The sequence below is a fragment of the Procambarus clarkii genome, chromosome 26 (assembly GCF_040958095.1).
Source record: "Procambarus clarkii isolate CNS0578487 chromosome 26, FALCON_Pclarkii_2.0, whole genome shotgun sequence".
NCBI classification, from domain to species: domain Eukaryota; kingdom Metazoa; phylum Arthropoda; class Malacostraca; order Decapoda; family Cambaridae; genus Procambarus; species Procambarus clarkii.
Genome location: NC_091175.1, coordinates 30,879,470 through 30,897,534, shown reverse-complemented (window position 1 = coordinate 30,897,534; position 18,065 = coordinate 30,879,470). Strand labels below are relative to the sequence as shown.

The window sequence follows — 18,065 nt, the reverse complement described above, 5'->3', positions numbered from 1 at the left end:
TTCACAAGTTTCTAAAGGCAGTTCTTATGTTGGCCAATCTAGAATGTGTCAATGATTATATCCTTTTGATGCGGACTTCTGGGGACAGGTTCGGTGTGATATCAACCACCAGATCTTTCTCCCTATTTGAATCCTGAAGGATTTCATCTACCAGATGATACTTTATGTTCAGCCTTCTGCTCCCTTCGCCTAATTTCACTACTTTATACTTTCATGAGTTAAACATTAGTAGCCTTTATTTATTTATTTATATATACAAGAGTTCTTACATTCTTGTACAGCCACTAGTACACGTAGCGTTTCGGGCAAGTTGTTCCCTGGAATACCCCCCCCCCCCCCCCACGAAGAATCGTTTACAACCAAGGGGCAGATTCACGAAGCAGTTACGCAAGCACTTACGAACGTGTACATCTTTCCTCAATCTTTGACGGCTTTGGTTACATTTATTAAACAGTTTACAAGCATGAAAACTTGCCAATCAACTGTTGTTATGGTTATAAACAGCCTCCTGGTGCTTCGGAGCTCATTAACTGTCTAATAATTGTAAACAAAGCCGCCAAAGATTGAGAAAAGATGTACAGATTCGTAAGTGCTTGCGTAACTGCTTCGTGAATCTCGCCCCAAGTACCCATTTTACTCTTTACTTAATCAGAGGCTACAGTTAAGGATTTATGCCCAGTTAATCCTCCCCGGTCAGGATACGAACCAGGACATAGTTTTCTTGACAATTCCTCCAGTTTGACCAGATCGTCCTTTAATCTCTGTCTATCTTTATCTGTTTTGATTCTTCTTGTAACTTTTGCATCATCAGCAAACATTGTGAGGAATGAGTCTTTGCCCTCTTGTAAGATACTTTACATATATCAGAAACAGGATGGATCCAAGTACAGAGTCCTTTGGGACTCCGCTGGTGACATTTCGCCACTCTGATGTCTCCACCCTCGCAGTTTCTGTTTCCTGTTGCTTAGATAATCCCTTATCCACTGGAGCACCTTATATTTTACTCCTACCTGTTTCTCCAACTTTTGTAACAGCCATTTATGTGGTACTGTGTCTAAAAGCTGTCTGACAGTTCAAGAAAATACAATTTGCCCACCTTTCTCTTTTTTGCCTAATTTTCGTCTCCTGATCATAGAATTCTACTAAAACAAAGAAAGGTAACGGTGCTATATGGGAATTAATCTGAATGGATAAATGTAGTAAATGTGATACTACAGGAGTCCCTTTTGGGGCCAACCTTTTTTTACTGTCATATTCATCAACGACATAGACGAGAATATTACAAACTAAATCATCAGATTTTCAGATGACAGAAAGATTTATGGGAAAGTAGGAAATGAAAATGATATTGAAGCCATACAAAGAGATCTACATGAACTCCACAAATGGTCAGAAGACTGGCAAATTATTTTCTATATCAATAAATGCAAGACCATGCATGTGGGTCATACCAACCCACGCCAAATTACCAAAGGGGGATTAACCAAAGGGGGACTACCAAATTAAGGGGGGATATTGGGGGAAATTAAAAGTTATTCAATTTTCTTCAAAATTTATTTGCAGAATGGTGAAGGAAAGGGCTGCAACTGGGCCAAGTTTCAGCATCACACCCTAAATAGAAAGGGAGAAAAAAATGCATAACGTATTATGCAACGAATTTTCAACATTTTCAAAAACTCTCAGGGAACACACGTGCTAACAGCATTATAACAACAGATTGATGAAGTAAAGGACCTTGCTGTCAAAATCTACCATTCACTGAAAATTGCACAGAATGTATAGGACAGCAGTCTGAAAAGCTAAGCAAACCCTTGGAATATTCAAGGGAACTTTTGACTTTAATGAAAGGAAGGCAGTGATTCAATTGAATAAATCTCCTACATTTGGAATACTGTATCTGGGCGCCTGACAGCTGGGTGGACAGCGCTTCGGATTCGTAGTCCTGAGGTTCCTTGTTCGATCCCCAGTGCAGACGGAGACAAGTAGGCAAAATTCAAAATAGGATTCAAATGCATAGATCTCCTCCATTTGGATTACTGTATCCAAACAGGAGCCCTCAACCTCATAAGGACATAGCTGCTGTGGAGAAAATGCAACACCAGGAAACAAAAATCCTTCAAGAGCTGAGTCAACTCACGTATCAGGAAGGTTGAGGACCACAGGGCTAACAACACTGCACACCAGGCATGACAGGACGCATCTCATTGAAACTTAGAATGCTAAACAATTTGATGGATGTTGATCCAGATATTTTTTTCAAAAGATCACCTGTGACACGAACAAGGAGAAACAGTTTCAAGCTCAACAAGCCACAATGTAGGACTAGGAACAGGAGATGCTTTTTCACTCAGTAGGTTATTAACGCATGGAACCACTTACCCGTCGAAGCCATAAATGTCAAAACTCTGTTAGATTTTAAAATCTAAATGGAAAAGATCAAGACAAATAGGGGAGCCTTTGACAAGCCGCCAGCTTCCTGTCCTCGATGTGGCCACAAATGTTAATGGTCCTTAAGTAAATTCAGGTAATGCACACGGTTTCCGCAATATTTCCCTTCTGTTGTTAGGGGAAATGTTGCGGAATATTGCAGCAGCCTCCTTACGGCTGTTTGGGAGGCTGTCATGTTGGGGTGCTGTAGACCACGTCAGAGAAGAATTTCTAGAGAAGGGTGGTGAGGAAGGTCGTCTAGATTTTTGGAAAGTCGTGGATCTCTATTGTTTCGTAGTTGGAATTGCTCTGTAGTTGGCAGGAGAGTGGTTATAGTAATTACCCCTCTAAAATATGTCCAACCAGGGCATGTCTTGGTGGGGTAAGCCACTTTATGAAAAGGTTGTAATTTGCGTTTTTCTGTGTCGGTATTGCTAGCAATTTTTGTGGATTGAAATAAGACGGCATGTGGTCTAGTGATAACTGCTAAGTTGTGTTTTGTTTAGTTTATGGTTTCGGAGTAGTTGGTTTATGCGTTTTCTGTGGTGTGATGAGAAGAGTTGCCGTGCTGCAGGGGGGACTGGCAAGGATCCATGCATTTGTTCAATGGAGTGAAAAAGTTTGGAAGAATTTTCACCTGAATTTACCTCATGGCCACTAATACTAGTGGCCTCTACGAGGACAGGAAGCCAGTAGTTTGTCAAGCCACTGGTATCTACCACAATGATGTTGTCCAGTTGGATCTAAAAGTCTAACAGAGTTTTGGCAATTAAGAATTTGGCGGGTTGACGGTTTATGGGTTTAAAAACAAGTTGAGAAAAAACAAAGCTTCTTGAACTTGAAACCGTTGCTTCTTGTTTGTGTTACAAGTGACCTTAGGAAGAAATTGTCTGGATCAACATCTTCCAAATTGTTCAGTATTTTTAAAGGAGTCAGTGCTGTTGGTGGAGTCAACAATGCTGCTGGTGAAGTCAATGCTGCCGGTGGAGACAATGCTGCTGGAGGAAACTATGCTGATGGTGGAGTCTATGCTGTTGATGGAGTCAATGCTGCTGATGGAGTTAATGCTGCTGGTGGGGTCAATGCTGCTTGTGGAGTAAATGTTGCTGGTCGAGTCAATGCTCCTCCGGACAATGCTGTCGAAGAAGTCAATGCTACTGGTGTAGTCAATGCTACTGGTAGAGTCAATGCTACATTGGAGTCATTGCTACTGGTGGAGTCAATGGTACATTGGAGTCAATGCTACTGGTAGAGTCAATGCTACATTGGAGTCAATGCTGGCGGTAGAGTCAATACTACTGGTGGAGTAAATGCTGTTGGAGGAGTCAATGGTGCTGGAGGAGTCAATGTTCCTCTATTCAATGCTGCTGGTGGAGTTTGTGATGCTTGTAGAGTCAATGCTGTTGATGGAGGCACTGCTGCTGATTGAATAAATTCTGCTGATGGAGACAATGCTTCTGGGGGAGACAATGCTGCTGAAGGAAACTATGCTGATGGTGGAGTCAATGTTGCTTGTGGAGACAATCATGCTGGCGGAGACAATGCTGCTGGTGGAGTCAATGCTGCTGGTGGAGTCAGTGCTGCTGGTAGAGTCAATGCTCCTCCAGTCAATGCTGTTGATGGAGTCAATGCTTTTGATGGAGTCAATGCTGTTGATGGAGTCAATGCTGTTGACGGAGTCAATGTTACAAGCGGAGTGAATGGTGGCGGTGGTGGTGGTGGAGTCTATGCTGCAGGTAAAGTCAATGCTGTTGGTGGAGTCAATGCTGTTGGTGGAGTCAATGCTGCTGGTGGAGTCAATACTTCTAGTGGAGTCAATGTTGATAGTGGATTTAATGCTGCTGGTGGAGTGAACGCTGCTACATAAATCAATGTTGCTGGTGGAGTGAATGCTGCTACATAAATCAATGTTGCTGGTGGAGTCAATGCTGTTGGAGGAGTCAATGCTGCTGGTGTAGTCAATGCTGCTGGTGAATCAACGGTGCTGGTAGAGTCAAGGCTACTGCTGGAGTCAATAAGGGTGGTAGAGTCAATGCTGCTGGTGGAGTTAATGCTGTTGGTGGAGTCAATGCTGCTTGTGGAGTCAATATTCCTACTTGAGTCAGTGCTGTAGGAGAGCCAAGGTTGCTTTTGTAATCAGTGCCCCTGGTGGAGTCACTGCTGTCAGAAAACCCGAAACTATTTACTAATATTAAATACAGTCGACGGATAATATTGTTGCAGGGTTGTATAAACAAATTCATAGAATACGGCAGTGGAGTTTTCCGTCAATAGAAAACGGTTATTATTGCCAAATGTCGCTATTAATTTCACCAGCTAATTCAAATTCTAATCTCACTTGAATCGACTTAATTATTAGTACCAAAATAGAGTAAATGTGACCCTTGTACCACTACTTGACATCTGGACAAGAGAGCCAGGGCGTCAGTGGAGGAAGGAGTCAGCCATTGTTAATTTAGCAATGGGTCGCTGGAGCAGAACTGCTCCTATATACTCCCCTGGACGAGGTGTTATGGAAAGTAAATTAGTGCTTCCATTATCAACACGCAGTCATCATCTAAACAAGGGAAGTGTCCAATTCCGAAATATTATCTAGTCATTCCTGGCCATTGATGTTAGGTAGATAGAATAATTCCGGTTAGGACATGAGTCAGCAACAACCCATGTTGAGCATTATTCTCATCTCTTTATTTCAATTGGCAATATTTCCTCTGATATAGCTGTCATATATTTAGGATTACTGCTATTATTGCAAGTGCCCTTTGCCAGGAACAATTGAAGAGGAAGCGGAACAGTTACTTGGTATACCAGTACGTGGTGTTGATGCCAGCCTTAAACACAAGAATTATTTGGTGTGATCATCCTTGTTTATAACCAGTGGACCAGGCCTACCTACAATGAAATATGGCCTTCCCATTTTACTTTATATATGTAGTCTAATACTGTAGTAAAATTCTGCTAATCAATAATTTTGATTAACTACATAATACAATATAAACCTCCCATAATGTGTAAAGAAAGTGATTTGTGAGACATTTTATAAATACAGTCCACTCCATTATTCAATTGCTATCAAAATATATAAATTAACGTAAAATATAAAAGCAATATAAATTCATATAAATCCACAAGCAGTCGAGGAGGTCCTGGATGCAAAAATCACTGATCTAAAGAGATTGCTGAACAGGATTGACATGATTGATGCCCCATGATGCTCTCTTCCTCCTCACAAGATGCCTGTCTCTCCCTAAGTTGACCTACTTTCTGAGATGTTCTCCATCCTACAGCAGCCCTAAGTTAAATGTGTATGACACCCCTCCTGAGGTCCATGCTGGTGAAAGTCCTGAAACTGCCATTGGACGACTCTCAGTGGGAGCAAGCAACCCTCCCCGTCAGACTCGGCGGCCTTGGTGTGCACACAGCCTCCTAGATTGCTCTACCAGCCTTCCTTTCCTCCTCCCATGTCCTCCCATGTACACGACCTTGTAAGAGATATCCTACCTGGACCCCCTGAGTGATTATGCAGGAATACATGATCCTGCTTTCACTGAGTGTTCAAATCAGTGGAATCCTCTTGCAGCCCCAGCACCCATCATAGAACCACAAAAAAACATAAACAGTCTAGCTGCGACCACCCGCTAGTAGAAAAAATAGCTGATGCCATGTTCAAAGCTGCAACATTAGACAAGGAGAAAGCTCGCCTCAGAGAAGTCTGTGCCCCCCATGCAGGAGACTTCCTCCTGGCAGTACCCATGTCGGCAATGGACACGCGTCTAGATCCAGAATCCCTTCATGTAGATGTGGCCCTCTGCCTTGGTGCCCCAATTCACACTGAATACAAGTGTATTTGCAACAGGGAGGAAGCAGACCAATACGGACTGCATGGGTTTCATTTCGGAAGCACAAAGGGCTGGCATGCGAGACACAACAAGGTCAATGACATCATCAAGAGGAGCCTTGTCTCACCTCAGTGCCCAGCGGAGAGAAAACCTCGCATCCTAAGGCACCAAAACCCGGATTTCCCCGCACTTCGCCCTGATGGCATCACCATATACTCCTGGAATGGGGGGGGGGGCAGGCACTTGGTGTGGGACTACACGTGTGTATCCACCCTGGCTATCACCTATGTACACTTCGGTGCTGATCAAGCAGGTGGGGCGGCCAACCACAGGGAAATAGCAAAATAAGTCAAATACAGGCGATTGGAAAGTCAATACATCTTTGTTCCCATAGTGCCTGAGACCCATGGCCCCTGGGGCAAGAGTGCCTTGGGAATTCTCAAGGAATTGGGCTCCAAGCTCATTGACGTCACCAGAGACCCAAGAGCTGCTAGTTTTTTGTTTCAGCGCCTCAGTGTGGCGATCCTGAGGATGCGGCGCCTGCTGCATCCTCGGTTCCCGTCCTGAAGCGGAGGAGCTTCAAGAGATCCATAACCTTTAAACACTCGTTGTATCAACCAATGTGTATCTTGTAACCTTTAAAAACAATAAAAATCATATAAATTAAATATAAATCTCACAGGTCAATTCCCCACAAACGATACTGATGGAGTCAATGCTGCTGACGAAGTCAATGCTGCTCGAGGAGTCAATGCTATTGGTGAAGTCAATGTTGCTGGTGACGTTAATGCTGCTGATCGTTAATGCTGTTACTAGAATCAATTCTGATGGTGAAGTCAATGCTGTTGGAGTGAATGTTGCTGGTAGAGGTAATTCTGGTAATGTAGTCAATGCTGCTGGTGGAGACAATGCTGCTGGTGGAGTGTCAATGCTGCTGGCGAAGTCAATGCATCTAGTGAATTTAATGCTACTGGTGGAGTCATTATTGCAGGAGGAGCCAGTGCTGGCTGCTTGTGGAGTCAATGATTCTGAGGGAGTCCATGCTGCTGGTAGAATCAATGCTGCTAGTGGAGTCAATACCGCTAGCGACCTCAATGCTGCTAGTGGTGTCAATGCTGGTGGTGAGGTCAACGATACTCGCGGATTCAATAGTGTTGGTGGAGTCAATGCTGCTGGTGGAATCAATGTTCCTCTAGTCAATGCTGCTGGTGGAGTCAGTGATGTTTGTAGAGTCAATGCTGTTATTTTAGTTAATGCTGCTGGTGAAGTCAACTGCTGCTGGTGAAGTCAACGGTGCTGATGAAGTCAATGCTGCTGGTGTAGTCAATGCTGCTGGTGTAGTCAATGCTGCTGGTGTAGTCAATGCTGCTGGTGTAGTCAATGCTGCTGGTGTAGTCAATGCTGCTGGTGTAGTCAATGCTGCTGGTGTAGTCAATGCTACTGGTGTAGTCAATGCTGCTGGTGTAGTCAATGCTGCTGGTGTAGTCAATGCTGCTGGTGTAGTCAATGCTGCTGGTGTAGTCAATGCTGCTGGTGAGTAGTGGGGAAGTAGATGTAGATCGTGCGTTTTGCTTTTTTCAATGGTCCCTCTATAAGTCGTGTATTTCTCGTTATCCCGGTAGGGGTAACGAAAAATACACGACAGGTTGCACGGTAGAGCGACGGTCTCGCTTCATGTAGGTCGGCGTTCAATTCCCTACCGTCCAAGTTGTTGGGGGGGGGGGGGCGATCATTCCTTCCCACCGTCCTATCCCAACTCCTTATCCTGAACCCTTGCAAGTGCTATATAGTCATAATGGCTTGGCGCTTTCCCCCAATATATAAATAAATAAAATATATGACCCTTGCACAGACATCGCTAATGGTCAATGCCGTCACCCAGTCTTCTTCTTCCCTGTTTCTGATATGGTGTATTACGTTATGCTTTTTTCGACGGTCCCTCAATGAGTCGTGTATTTTTCGTTACCCCAGTGATCCACTGACGCACGTTCTGTGTCGTGTCTTTTTCGTTACCCCAGTCCGTGATTAGTTCAAAGGGTATTAAAAAGCCGCTCTATGAGTCGTGAATATTTCGTTACCCCAGCGAGTGATTGCTCGTCTCCAGGTCTTAGCATTTTGCTCAAGGGGGATTAAAAAGCCGGTCTATGAGTCGCGTGTTTTGCATTAGTCTGGTGACCCTGAAACCGAATGTACAATAACGTCCTCTCTAGTCTATTTTAAATCTCCTATTTACTTCCAATCTATGTTAAATTAACTAGAACATCAACTGTCGCTATTAGATAAACTTCAGTCGGTCTATTCCCAATTAATATCCACTTTTTTCTCCATTTATAAACATCAATAATGTAACTCCATTAATATTCAGAAGGTCATATTTATTCCCATTAATTATCTAGAAACTTTGTATTGAGTGTCCGGCCAAGGATCGTTTATTAACCCTTCAATTGCGCATCGCATCATATGATGCTTTGACCGACTTGCAGTAAATTGCGCATCGCATCATATGATGCTTTGACCGACTTGCAGTAAATTGCGCATCGCATCATATGATGCTTTGGAGTACTACGCAAGATTTAAACGGCCCGCGGATACACAGGGTTCACCACACCTTCATCAGGGCTCTTGTAAACAGACGCCATTTTTTAAAAAAATCGTGGGGCAAACTCCAGGGTGTTAGGGGCCTCAGTATTGACTGAGCTACCAAGCCTGACGCACGCAGCATGAGCTCACAGCACTGCTGTTCAGCTTGTGACCACAGCATCGCCTATAAATGCCATAATATACTTGTTCATGCTATTATGTAGCGATGATATTATTACAGAAGACCCCTGACTGTGATAAAACTGACCAGGGTTCTGATAATAGCAGGATTGTGGTGACATTTGGCGCTGTGCGCCATGGAGGGAGGAGTAATGCTGTGGGAGGGACGGTGGTGGCGATGTCTTCTGACTGTGTGGCCACCTTTTATTGACTGCACTCACCATACCAGCTTAGTGGTTCGCTATGGTGAACACAAATGTAGATACTTATATATAACGTGTGTATAGTGTGAGATAACAGCGAGAGTAGGAGGTTGGGAGCCGCCATTTTGGTGAGGGAGCAGAGTCGTCTGCAGGACTTATCATGTTGTTTACTGATGACCACGATGGTCTTTGGGCACCATACCAGTTTACTTGTACAAGTATGGTGAATAAAACGGGTAGATATTTATATATAATGTATGTATATAGCGTAATAACACCACAAACAGTATTGTTGTAGGAGAAATATTAGTGCGTCTGGCCTTGAGGGCAGCCGCCACCAGCTGACTGTGTGAGTAGCTACGTCTCTGCCTTTACTCACCATACAAGCTTAGATGTACAGTTATGGTGAACAAAACATGTAAATACTTATATATAACATCTGTATATGAAAGCAAAAACAGTATGGTGGGTGGAGAATGGTGGCAAGGCAGGTGAGGTGAGGTGAGGGAGGGAGTGGCAGCCAGTGGCAGCCAGTCACTGCCTGCCACTGCCACTGCCACTCAGCATACCAACTTAGTGGTTTTCAGGGTGAACAAAACATGCAGATATTTATATATAACCTGTGTATATAGTGTAATAACCGACAAAGTATTTGTTCACTGTTTGATGAACATAATTGAATCAACAATACGCACACCATATTTTTGAGTACAGCGATGATTCACTCATTTTATTATATAAATATATCACACTACACATTATTGAATAATATTACAGCAAAAAAGCTACGAAAAATCAATCAGAGACATTGAAATAATTAGGTAATTATCACTTTGTGGCAACTCTGGCCTGACAGCTGGCGATCAACAGACCGCCTTGGGACGCACGCTGAGTCAGCGCCTGATTTTTGTCACACTTCCCCGCCCAATAGTGGGCAATATATGCCACTTACGATTTTTTTATTATTTTTCCCGTGATCAGTGAACACAAATTAACAGGTTAGGAAGAAAAAATATTTTTTTTTTTTTTTTTTTTGGTATGCGCCTGTGGGTGTCAAATGGTATATAGCTATGCGCCATTTAAGGGTTAAGCATAGGAATGCAACCCACCATCATCCATTTGCATGTAGCAAAGGGGAAGCTACACAGAGCATAAACTATCATGTATCTCAGCGTTCACCCCTGTTTCGAACCAGTATTTACCCATGCCTTATTCCTAAATCTAAAACTTATCCAATTTATACCCACTGTTTCGTGATTTGTCTCATGTTGAAACTTTTAATAGGCTATTAATATTCACCTTTGTCATGTCCATACTCTCACACCTTTATCATGTCCCCCCTATTTCTTTGCCTTTCTAGAGCATGTAATTTGAGCTTTGCCAATCTTTCTTCAAGGAATGCTTATTGATCATAGGGTAAATATAAATAAAAATCTGCTATTACCCCATTTGTATGAAACAAGCCCCTCCCAGACACGGTGACTTTAACAGGGGATTCAGTAGTAATCCAAATATATATCGCTGTTAGTCCAGACCACGTCTCACATTCGCTCAAAAACAAGCTTCGCACACCTCACTGTATCATATATCCAATCAAAAATACTCATTCAGTGTACATAAATATGAATTACAATGAGTAAAAGCGGCTTCACATGTTTTGAAAATAGGTTTTCTGCAGTTACCTTCATTCTGACGTTCTCATCCCTAATGCGGTTTGATCCACCAATGGGTACATTGCTTTTAGCCGACGTTGTACACGCGGTTCCAAGGAGTGTTACACATTAGTGAGATCTCTTAATCGCTCTCAATACCTCAACTGTACTTTGTAAGTGTTATCACAGGCGATGCTCTGATGCCTTGCTCGTATTTTCGCTCATTGTTCATATTTTTCTGTAATTCAATTCATCATCCCTATGAAACTCACCTAACCTAAAATAAAACAAACGAAATGAATTTCGTTTGTTTATAATACAGTAATGAGACAGTAATTATAATACATTAATGAGACAGTAATTATAATACAGTAATGAGACCCCTTGTTGTTGTTTTAGTGGCGTCACAAAAAGCTAACCAGTATAGGGATAGAGTATGGTTGGCCATAAACAAATAGGTGTTAAGGCTCCACTTCAACCTGACTTTTCAAACTGGGTGTGACGTCACAAGATGGCCAATTTGGTCTTGGCATGCTGTGTATCTATGTATGTTACGGACTCGTCACCCTTGTTAGGGGGTAGAGTGGCAGTTACAGCGCCATTTACGAGTCCGAACCCGAACTGCCCCGGAATCGTACATAATATGGACAGTGCCATCTGGTGGTGGCTATCTAAAACCTGTAAATGGCTAAAGATTCCTGCCTTGGTCAGCCAGAGGGGTTGTTGTGAGTGACCTCTGGTGAGGTGACGCATCAAGACCAGGGCCACCTAGTGTGTGCTACAGAGCACAATGTCAACGCCCCAGTGGGTTAGTGGTATTTCCTAGTTAACCAGTATCGGCAAGGTCATTGATGACGTTTTTGTGTCCACAGAGGTGACGTCTGGGGGCAGCAGTCTCGGGGGCAACGGTACTGGAGATGGAAGTTTATCTTGGGCAGTTCAGAGTCTCCCTACATGGTCCTGGAAACGACGAAGTAAGCCGCCGCCGATAAAGCAGTGTGGTAGCTGCAAGTGCTTAAGTGTTGAAAAGGATCGGCGTACGTTTGGGACTGGCTTAAGGGAGAGACTGGCGACAGGGAGGTGCCTGTTAAGTAGTGCTGCTAGCTGGTCGCTAGAGACTGCTGCCAGGGGATCGCTACCCCTGTATTGGTTTGTGACCCCGCTCAGCGTGTGGCTGAGGTACTCTGCCAGCGAGTAGCTGGAGAGCGGTTGTGGGGGTACAGGCACCTGGTGACACTGTTAGTGGGCTGGCCCATGTATAGGTGAACTCGCCGGTGTTCTTCCCAGTAAGATTGGATACGCTACTGGACAGTGAAGAAGTACTGGGGATTGATGAACTCTGCACGTGAGCACGTTTGATATCCTGAGTGAAAGGATTGTACATAGATGTAGTAATAGCCTATCTATTCTTTATATATTATTTATGGTGACGGTGTACATATATATACTTAACGGTGGTGGAAAGATATTTAATACATTGACGAAAGGAACAGTGTTTTGTCCATCCCCTACTTTTTTTATGCACTACATAGCCACTTTCTTGAAAGCATACTACCGACTTCGGGCCGGATACTATAATTTTGGTTCTACCATCAAAGAACCCAGTTGCGACCCATAGTGGCCGTAACAATGTAGTATATATTTAATGCTATTATTAAAAAAAATGGCTAGACTATCCATCCCCCCCCAACCTAACCTAACCTAACCTAATCAGAGGTTTAAGAATATACATTGTATAGGTTTTTATTATTTTATTGGTAATAAAAGTTTACATTCTTGTCTTAACAAAAAATTACAATGAGAATATGCATAATATTTCAGATGTTGGTCATAGCAATCCTAGTGCGTTATAATTTTCATGAGGGGGGGACCAGTTCCTCTGCCACACCAAATCTGGAACAATAAATAAAAATAATATGAGCAACTTAGAATAATAATAATAATAATATTAATAATAATTCAGCAATAATAAGAAAGACAATATATAGCATACATCTAGAAAGACATACTTACAGCTCAGTAATATGAGGAATCATCACACAGCGATAGACATTTATCCTGTCCATCTATGCAAAATGTCTTTTTACATTTAGGCATTGCAAAATTAGAATATGCAAATTGAATTATCTTCCTATCATTTATATTCCCATATTCTAATATAGTTTCAAATTTATGTAGTGCGGCTCTCAAGTTTAGGCTACATAATTGATAGACGAAAAACATGGCATAGGCTCCACATTAATAAAGAGTACATACTCTGTATGCGTTTTGTGAACATGTAATCTCTATAAACTTCAAAATAAGAGAGGAATTGAACAAATCCACAAGGGCGTGACAAGAATTCGAACCTGCGTCCGGGAGCATCCCAGACACTGCCTTAATCGACTGAACTACGACAGGGTAAGAGAGTTGAAACCGAAGTTCTACTGAACTTACTGGATCCCGTAGCCTCTCCGAGGCATAAACCAGGATTTTACACAACTCCCCACTGCACCCGAGCTATGTCAATAGGCCGGTCTCCCTCTTCGCCCTTACATCATTACACACAGAGATCACACTAACGTGATGCATCAAATGAACAAATCCTCGTCACGGCCCTTGTGGAAACATCCTGCAATAATTATTCTGCTAGGTTCATTGAAAATATAGAGTTGTTCTTCAGTTATAGGTGAACTATCCATAACTCGGGTTGGGTTCATACTGAGATGAGTATGATATGAACATGATATTTAAACATTAAATAGGGAGGTTTTATGAAAACATCAAAGTTGCTGGTGAAGTAATGCAGATGGTGGAGTCAATGCTCCTGTCAGCGGTACTGATGCGGGTGGAGTCAATGCGATTTTTGGAAACAATGCTGCTGGTAGAGTCAATGTTGATATTGGACCGAATTTTGCTTATGGAGTCAATGCTGCTGGTGGAGTAAATTCTTCTTGTGGAGTCAATGCTGCTGGTGAAGTAAATGCTGCTAGCAGAGTCTATGTTGCAGGCGGAGCCAGTGCATGCTGCTTGTAGAATCAAAAATTCTTTTGGAATCAATGGTAGAGTCAATGCTACATGAAGAATCAAAGCTGCTGGTGGAGTCAATGCTGCTGGTGGAGTCAATGCTGCTGGCAAATTCAATGTTGCTGGCATTGAATTTGACTGGCTGAGTGCCAGAGTCCTGGAAGGTTGGTATTATGTTACCAATTTTTAAGAAAGGAGATAGATCACTTGCGTCAAACTATCGGCCAATTAGCTTAACGTCTATTGTGTGAAAGCTACTTGAATCGATAATTGCAAATAAAATTCGTCTTCATCTTGAAAAACATAAATTAATAAATGAGTCGCAACATGGTTTTAGAAATGGCCGTTCATGTTTCACAAATTTGTTATCTTTTTATTCCAGCACAGTTGAGGCAGTTGATGGTGGTAATGATAGTGATGTTGTGTACCTAGACTTTAGCAAAGCTTTTGATACAGTGCCACATAAAGGACTGATTAAAGAGATAGAGGCTCATGGTATTGGGGGTGCTATATTAAGCTGGATTATGGCATGGCTATACCATTCAGGTGCTGTCACAGTGAGAGGTTGTGTTAGTTCAAGCTCTGATTGTAGTAATATTATTACAGCAACAATGGAAGGATTAGTGAAGGAACTGGTGAATTTAGTTGGAGCTCTGAGGACAGAGGTGGATTCGCTACTGGAGGAGGTACGACAGCTGAAACAACATCAGGAAGAAACAAAGGAGGCGACCAGTGTTAAAAAGACCTCGTCTTGGCAAGTTGTGACGGACAGGGGTCTTAAGAAGACCTTGGCAAAACCGACACCTAATAGCCTAAGGACTTCTAACGCATTTGATGTGTTAGAGGACGAGTGCTGTGGTGAACCTGTAGTTCAACGAGGAGGCAAAGCAACGAGGAACATTGAAGTGCAGGTCCCTCAAAGTGCCCTAAAGGAAAAGCGAATTTTGGTTGTGGGAGATTCCCAGGTGAGGTATTTAGACAGAACGTTTTGTGCCAGAGATAAATGAAACAGGTTAAGGGTTTGCTATCCGGGAGCTGGTATTGGTGATATTGTTGGAAACATGAAAGATATTATGATGGGAAATGGGAACAAACCCATTATTTGTGCTAGGGCAGGGGGTAATGATGTTGGGCGAGTTACGAGTGAGGAACTAATACAGAGATTCAAGACAAAAATAGAATTAGTTAGGAGCAAGGAAGGAATCCCGATCATATGTGGCATTCTTCCAAGAAAGGGAGTGGGAAATGAATGGATGTCGAAGGCACTTGGTGTCAATTCCAGGCTGGAAAGATATTACAAATCTAATGCAATATCTTTCATAGATAACTGGGAACACTTCTATGGAAGAAATGAAATGTATGCTTGGGATGGAGTGCATCTATCGAGAGCTGGGGTTGTTGCTGTTGCGAACTCGTTGGAACCAGCGGTTAGAGGTGTTTGTTTGGGTTTAAACTGTTAGCAGATAGTGGTATGGGAATTGATTTGGAGGAAGGAGATAATAAAAGTATGTGTATGTGGGAGAAAGGAATTGGCAAAATGATCAGGGAAATTGAAGGGCCTCAAAATAACAATTCACTTAGGGTATATTACACTAACAGTAGAAGTCTAAGAAATAAAATAAACGAATTAAATGCTCTTGTCTGCACAGAAAAAATATATATTATCGCGCTTACCGAATCGTGGATGAATGTAGAAAATAGAGAACTATTAGCTGAATATCAAATAAATGGATTTAAACTATTTCACACAGATAGATATACTAGACGAGGAGGGGAAGTAGCCATATATGTTAGGGACAATTTGAAATGTAGTCTCAAAGAGGGAATCAAGTATGAGCAACACGCAGAAACTATTGGGATAGAATTAAACGAAAAAGCAAATAATATTATAATATGAGTTATATATAGGCCACCAAATTTAGACAAAATGGAAGCAAAGCATCTATGGGATGAAATATCTAGAGCATCTAGATCTAACAGTATTTATGTCATGGGTGACTTTAATTTTAATAACATAAGAACATAAGAACAAAGGCAACAGCAGAAGGCCTATTGGCCCATACGAGGCAGCTCCTATTTATAACCACCCAATCCCACTCATATACATGTCCAACCCATGCTTGAAACAATCGAGGGACCCCACCTCCACAATGTTATGCGGCAATTGGTTCCACAAATCAACAACCCTGTTACTGAACCAGTATTTACCCAAGTCTTTCCTAAATCTAAACTTATCCAATTTATACCCATTGTTTCGTGTTCTGTCTTGTGTTGATACTTTTAATACCCTATTAATATCCCCTTTGTTATGTCCATTCACCCACTTGTAAACCTCTATCATGTCACCCCTAACTCTTCGCCTTTCCAGTGAATGCAACTTAAGCTTTGTTAATCTTTCTTCATATGAAAGATTTCTAATTTGGGGAATTAACTTAGTCATCCTAAGCTGGACACGTTCAAGTGAATTTATATCCATTCTATAATATGGCGACCAAAACTGAACTGCATAATCTAAATGGGGCCTAACTAGAGCAAGATATAGCTTGAGAACCACACCCGGTGTCTTGTTACTAACGCTGCGATTAATAAATCCAAGTGTCCGATTTGCCTTATTACGAACATTTATGCATTGATCCTTTTGTTTTAAACTATTTGTTCCTGATTTTTGGTCGTTATCCAATGTTGTCTTTTCCCAGTCCGCATATATCACTGGTAGCTTGTCTGTGAATGATAATCTCTGTGACTCGGGAATGCTTTTCATCAGTTTAGTTATGTTCTCCAACATTAACCTGTCATTTTTGCAAACCCAGTAAATTCATTGCCTTTTTGTGCATCTTGGGGATAATTCTGTACAATTCCCAGGTGAAATCTTATGTTACAGATGCAACACTTGACGCCTACAGTACGTTTTCCCAGTACTCCTGAACACTCACCACACCTCTCCATTGTCTGAGTATTGTATTGTACTTGTGCTTCACTGTATGGATCACTTGTTGATATCAGTCCTTTTAACTCTTTATAAAATTATATGTATATATTTAATATTTATAATATTATATGTATACCGTATATTTGTAATATTATGTATGTTATTTTGTTCAAACTTTATGGCAGGTACTTAGCGTAGGGTAGTGAAGCTGGTCCCCGGTCGGTACAGGTGATCTCTTGTTGTCCCAGGTTGATGTCACCAGTTTCCAGTTACTCGATTTATAACACTGATTTATTCTATGCTTGTATTCTTACAAAGAATTTTCTGCCTAATTTCCGGCTTGCAATGGTACTCACTCACTTTATTACTAATTCCTAGATCCACATTTCCATATTACACTATATATTTTCCGTATTTTATCACTGTGGGACGTGCCCTGGGGTAGGCCTCGTGGCTTGTGTAAACACAGCCTAGCTCATGCCGCCTCTTGCCACTATTCTATATTTCTAGTATTCTATATTTATAATATTCTATGCACGATTTTCCTACACTTCCAACTTATATGTGTGTTGTGATACCCGTTCCACAATGACTCGTGTTCCACGAGTCATTGTTCACTATTTTTTCCTCATACCCTACACACATGTACACAAAGCCTCGTGCACTGGCTCCCACGTATGTTATTTTGTGGGTGGTGGAGTCTATGAAGCAGATAGAGTCAATGATGATGGTGGAGTCAATGCTGCTGATGGAGTCAGTGCTGGTAGTGGTGTCAATGTTGCTGGTGGGGTTAATGCTGCTGGTGGAGTCAATGCTGCTGATAGTCAATGCTGCTACTAGAATCAATGTTGCTGGTGGAGTCAATGCTGTTGAAGGAGTCAATGTTGCTGGTGGAGTCAATGCTGTTGAAGGAGTCAATGTTGCTGGTGGAGTCAATGCTGTTGAAGGAGTCAATGTTGCTGGTGGAGTCAATGCTGCGTGTGACATCAATGGTGCAGGCGAAGACCATGCTACTGGTGGTGACAATGCTGCTAGTGGAGTCATTGTTGAAGGCGGAACCAGTGCTTGCTGCATGTGGAATCAATAATTATGGTGAGTCAATGCTGCTGGCAGAATCAATGCTGCTGTTGGAGTCAATGGTCTTCTAGTCAATGCTACTGGTGGAATCATTGCTGCAGGTGCAGTTAATGCAGCTGATTGAGTCAATGATGCTGTTGGAGTCAATGCTGCTGTTGGAGTCAACGCTGCT

The 18,065-nt window shown here is 42.2% G+C and overlaps 2 protein-coding genes across 2 annotated transcripts; both read right to left on the bottom strand.

Moving 5' to 3' along the window:
* Positions 1 to 3,781: 3,781 nt before the first annotated feature.
* On the bottom strand, positions 3,782 to 5,890 carry LOC138368896 (uncharacterized). Its single transcript, XM_069331614.1, has 2 exons — positions 5,868 to 5,890; positions 3,782 to 4,394 (listed from the first exon to the last, which is right to left on the bottom strand). The coding sequence occupies exons 1-2, from the start codon at positions 5,888 to 5,890 to the stop codon at positions 3,782 to 3,784; spliced, it is 636 nt and encodes a 211-aa protein (XP_069187715.1).
* A 1,644-nt stretch (positions 5,891 to 7,534) lies between these two features.
* Positions 7,535 to 17,825, bottom strand: LOC138368895 (uncharacterized). Its single transcript, XM_069331612.1, has 2 exons — positions 17,632 to 17,825; positions 7,535 to 7,796 (listed from the first exon to the last, which is right to left on the bottom strand). The coding sequence occupies exons 1-2, from the start codon at positions 17,823 to 17,825 to the stop codon at positions 7,535 to 7,537; spliced, it is 456 nt and encodes a 151-aa protein (XP_069187713.1).
* Between the last annotated feature and the right edge of the window lie 240 nt (positions 17,826 to 18,065).

Coding starts and splice junctions, on each gene's coding strand:
- LOC138368896 (XM_069331614.1), bottom strand. CDS start 5,890: ATGGGAGGAGGAAAGGAAGGCTG. Junction 4,395..5,867: donor GGAGGAGGAAAGGAAGGCTG/GTAGAGCAATCT, acceptor TTGATTCACCAG/CAGCATTGACTACACCAGCA.
- LOC138368895 (XM_069331612.1), bottom strand. CDS start 17,825: ATGGTCTTCGCCTGCACCATTGATGTCACACGCAGCATTGACTCCACC. Junction 7,797..17,631: donor AGCAGCATTGACTATCAGCA/GCATTGACTCCA, acceptor ACTACTCACCAG/CAGCATTGACTACACCAGCA.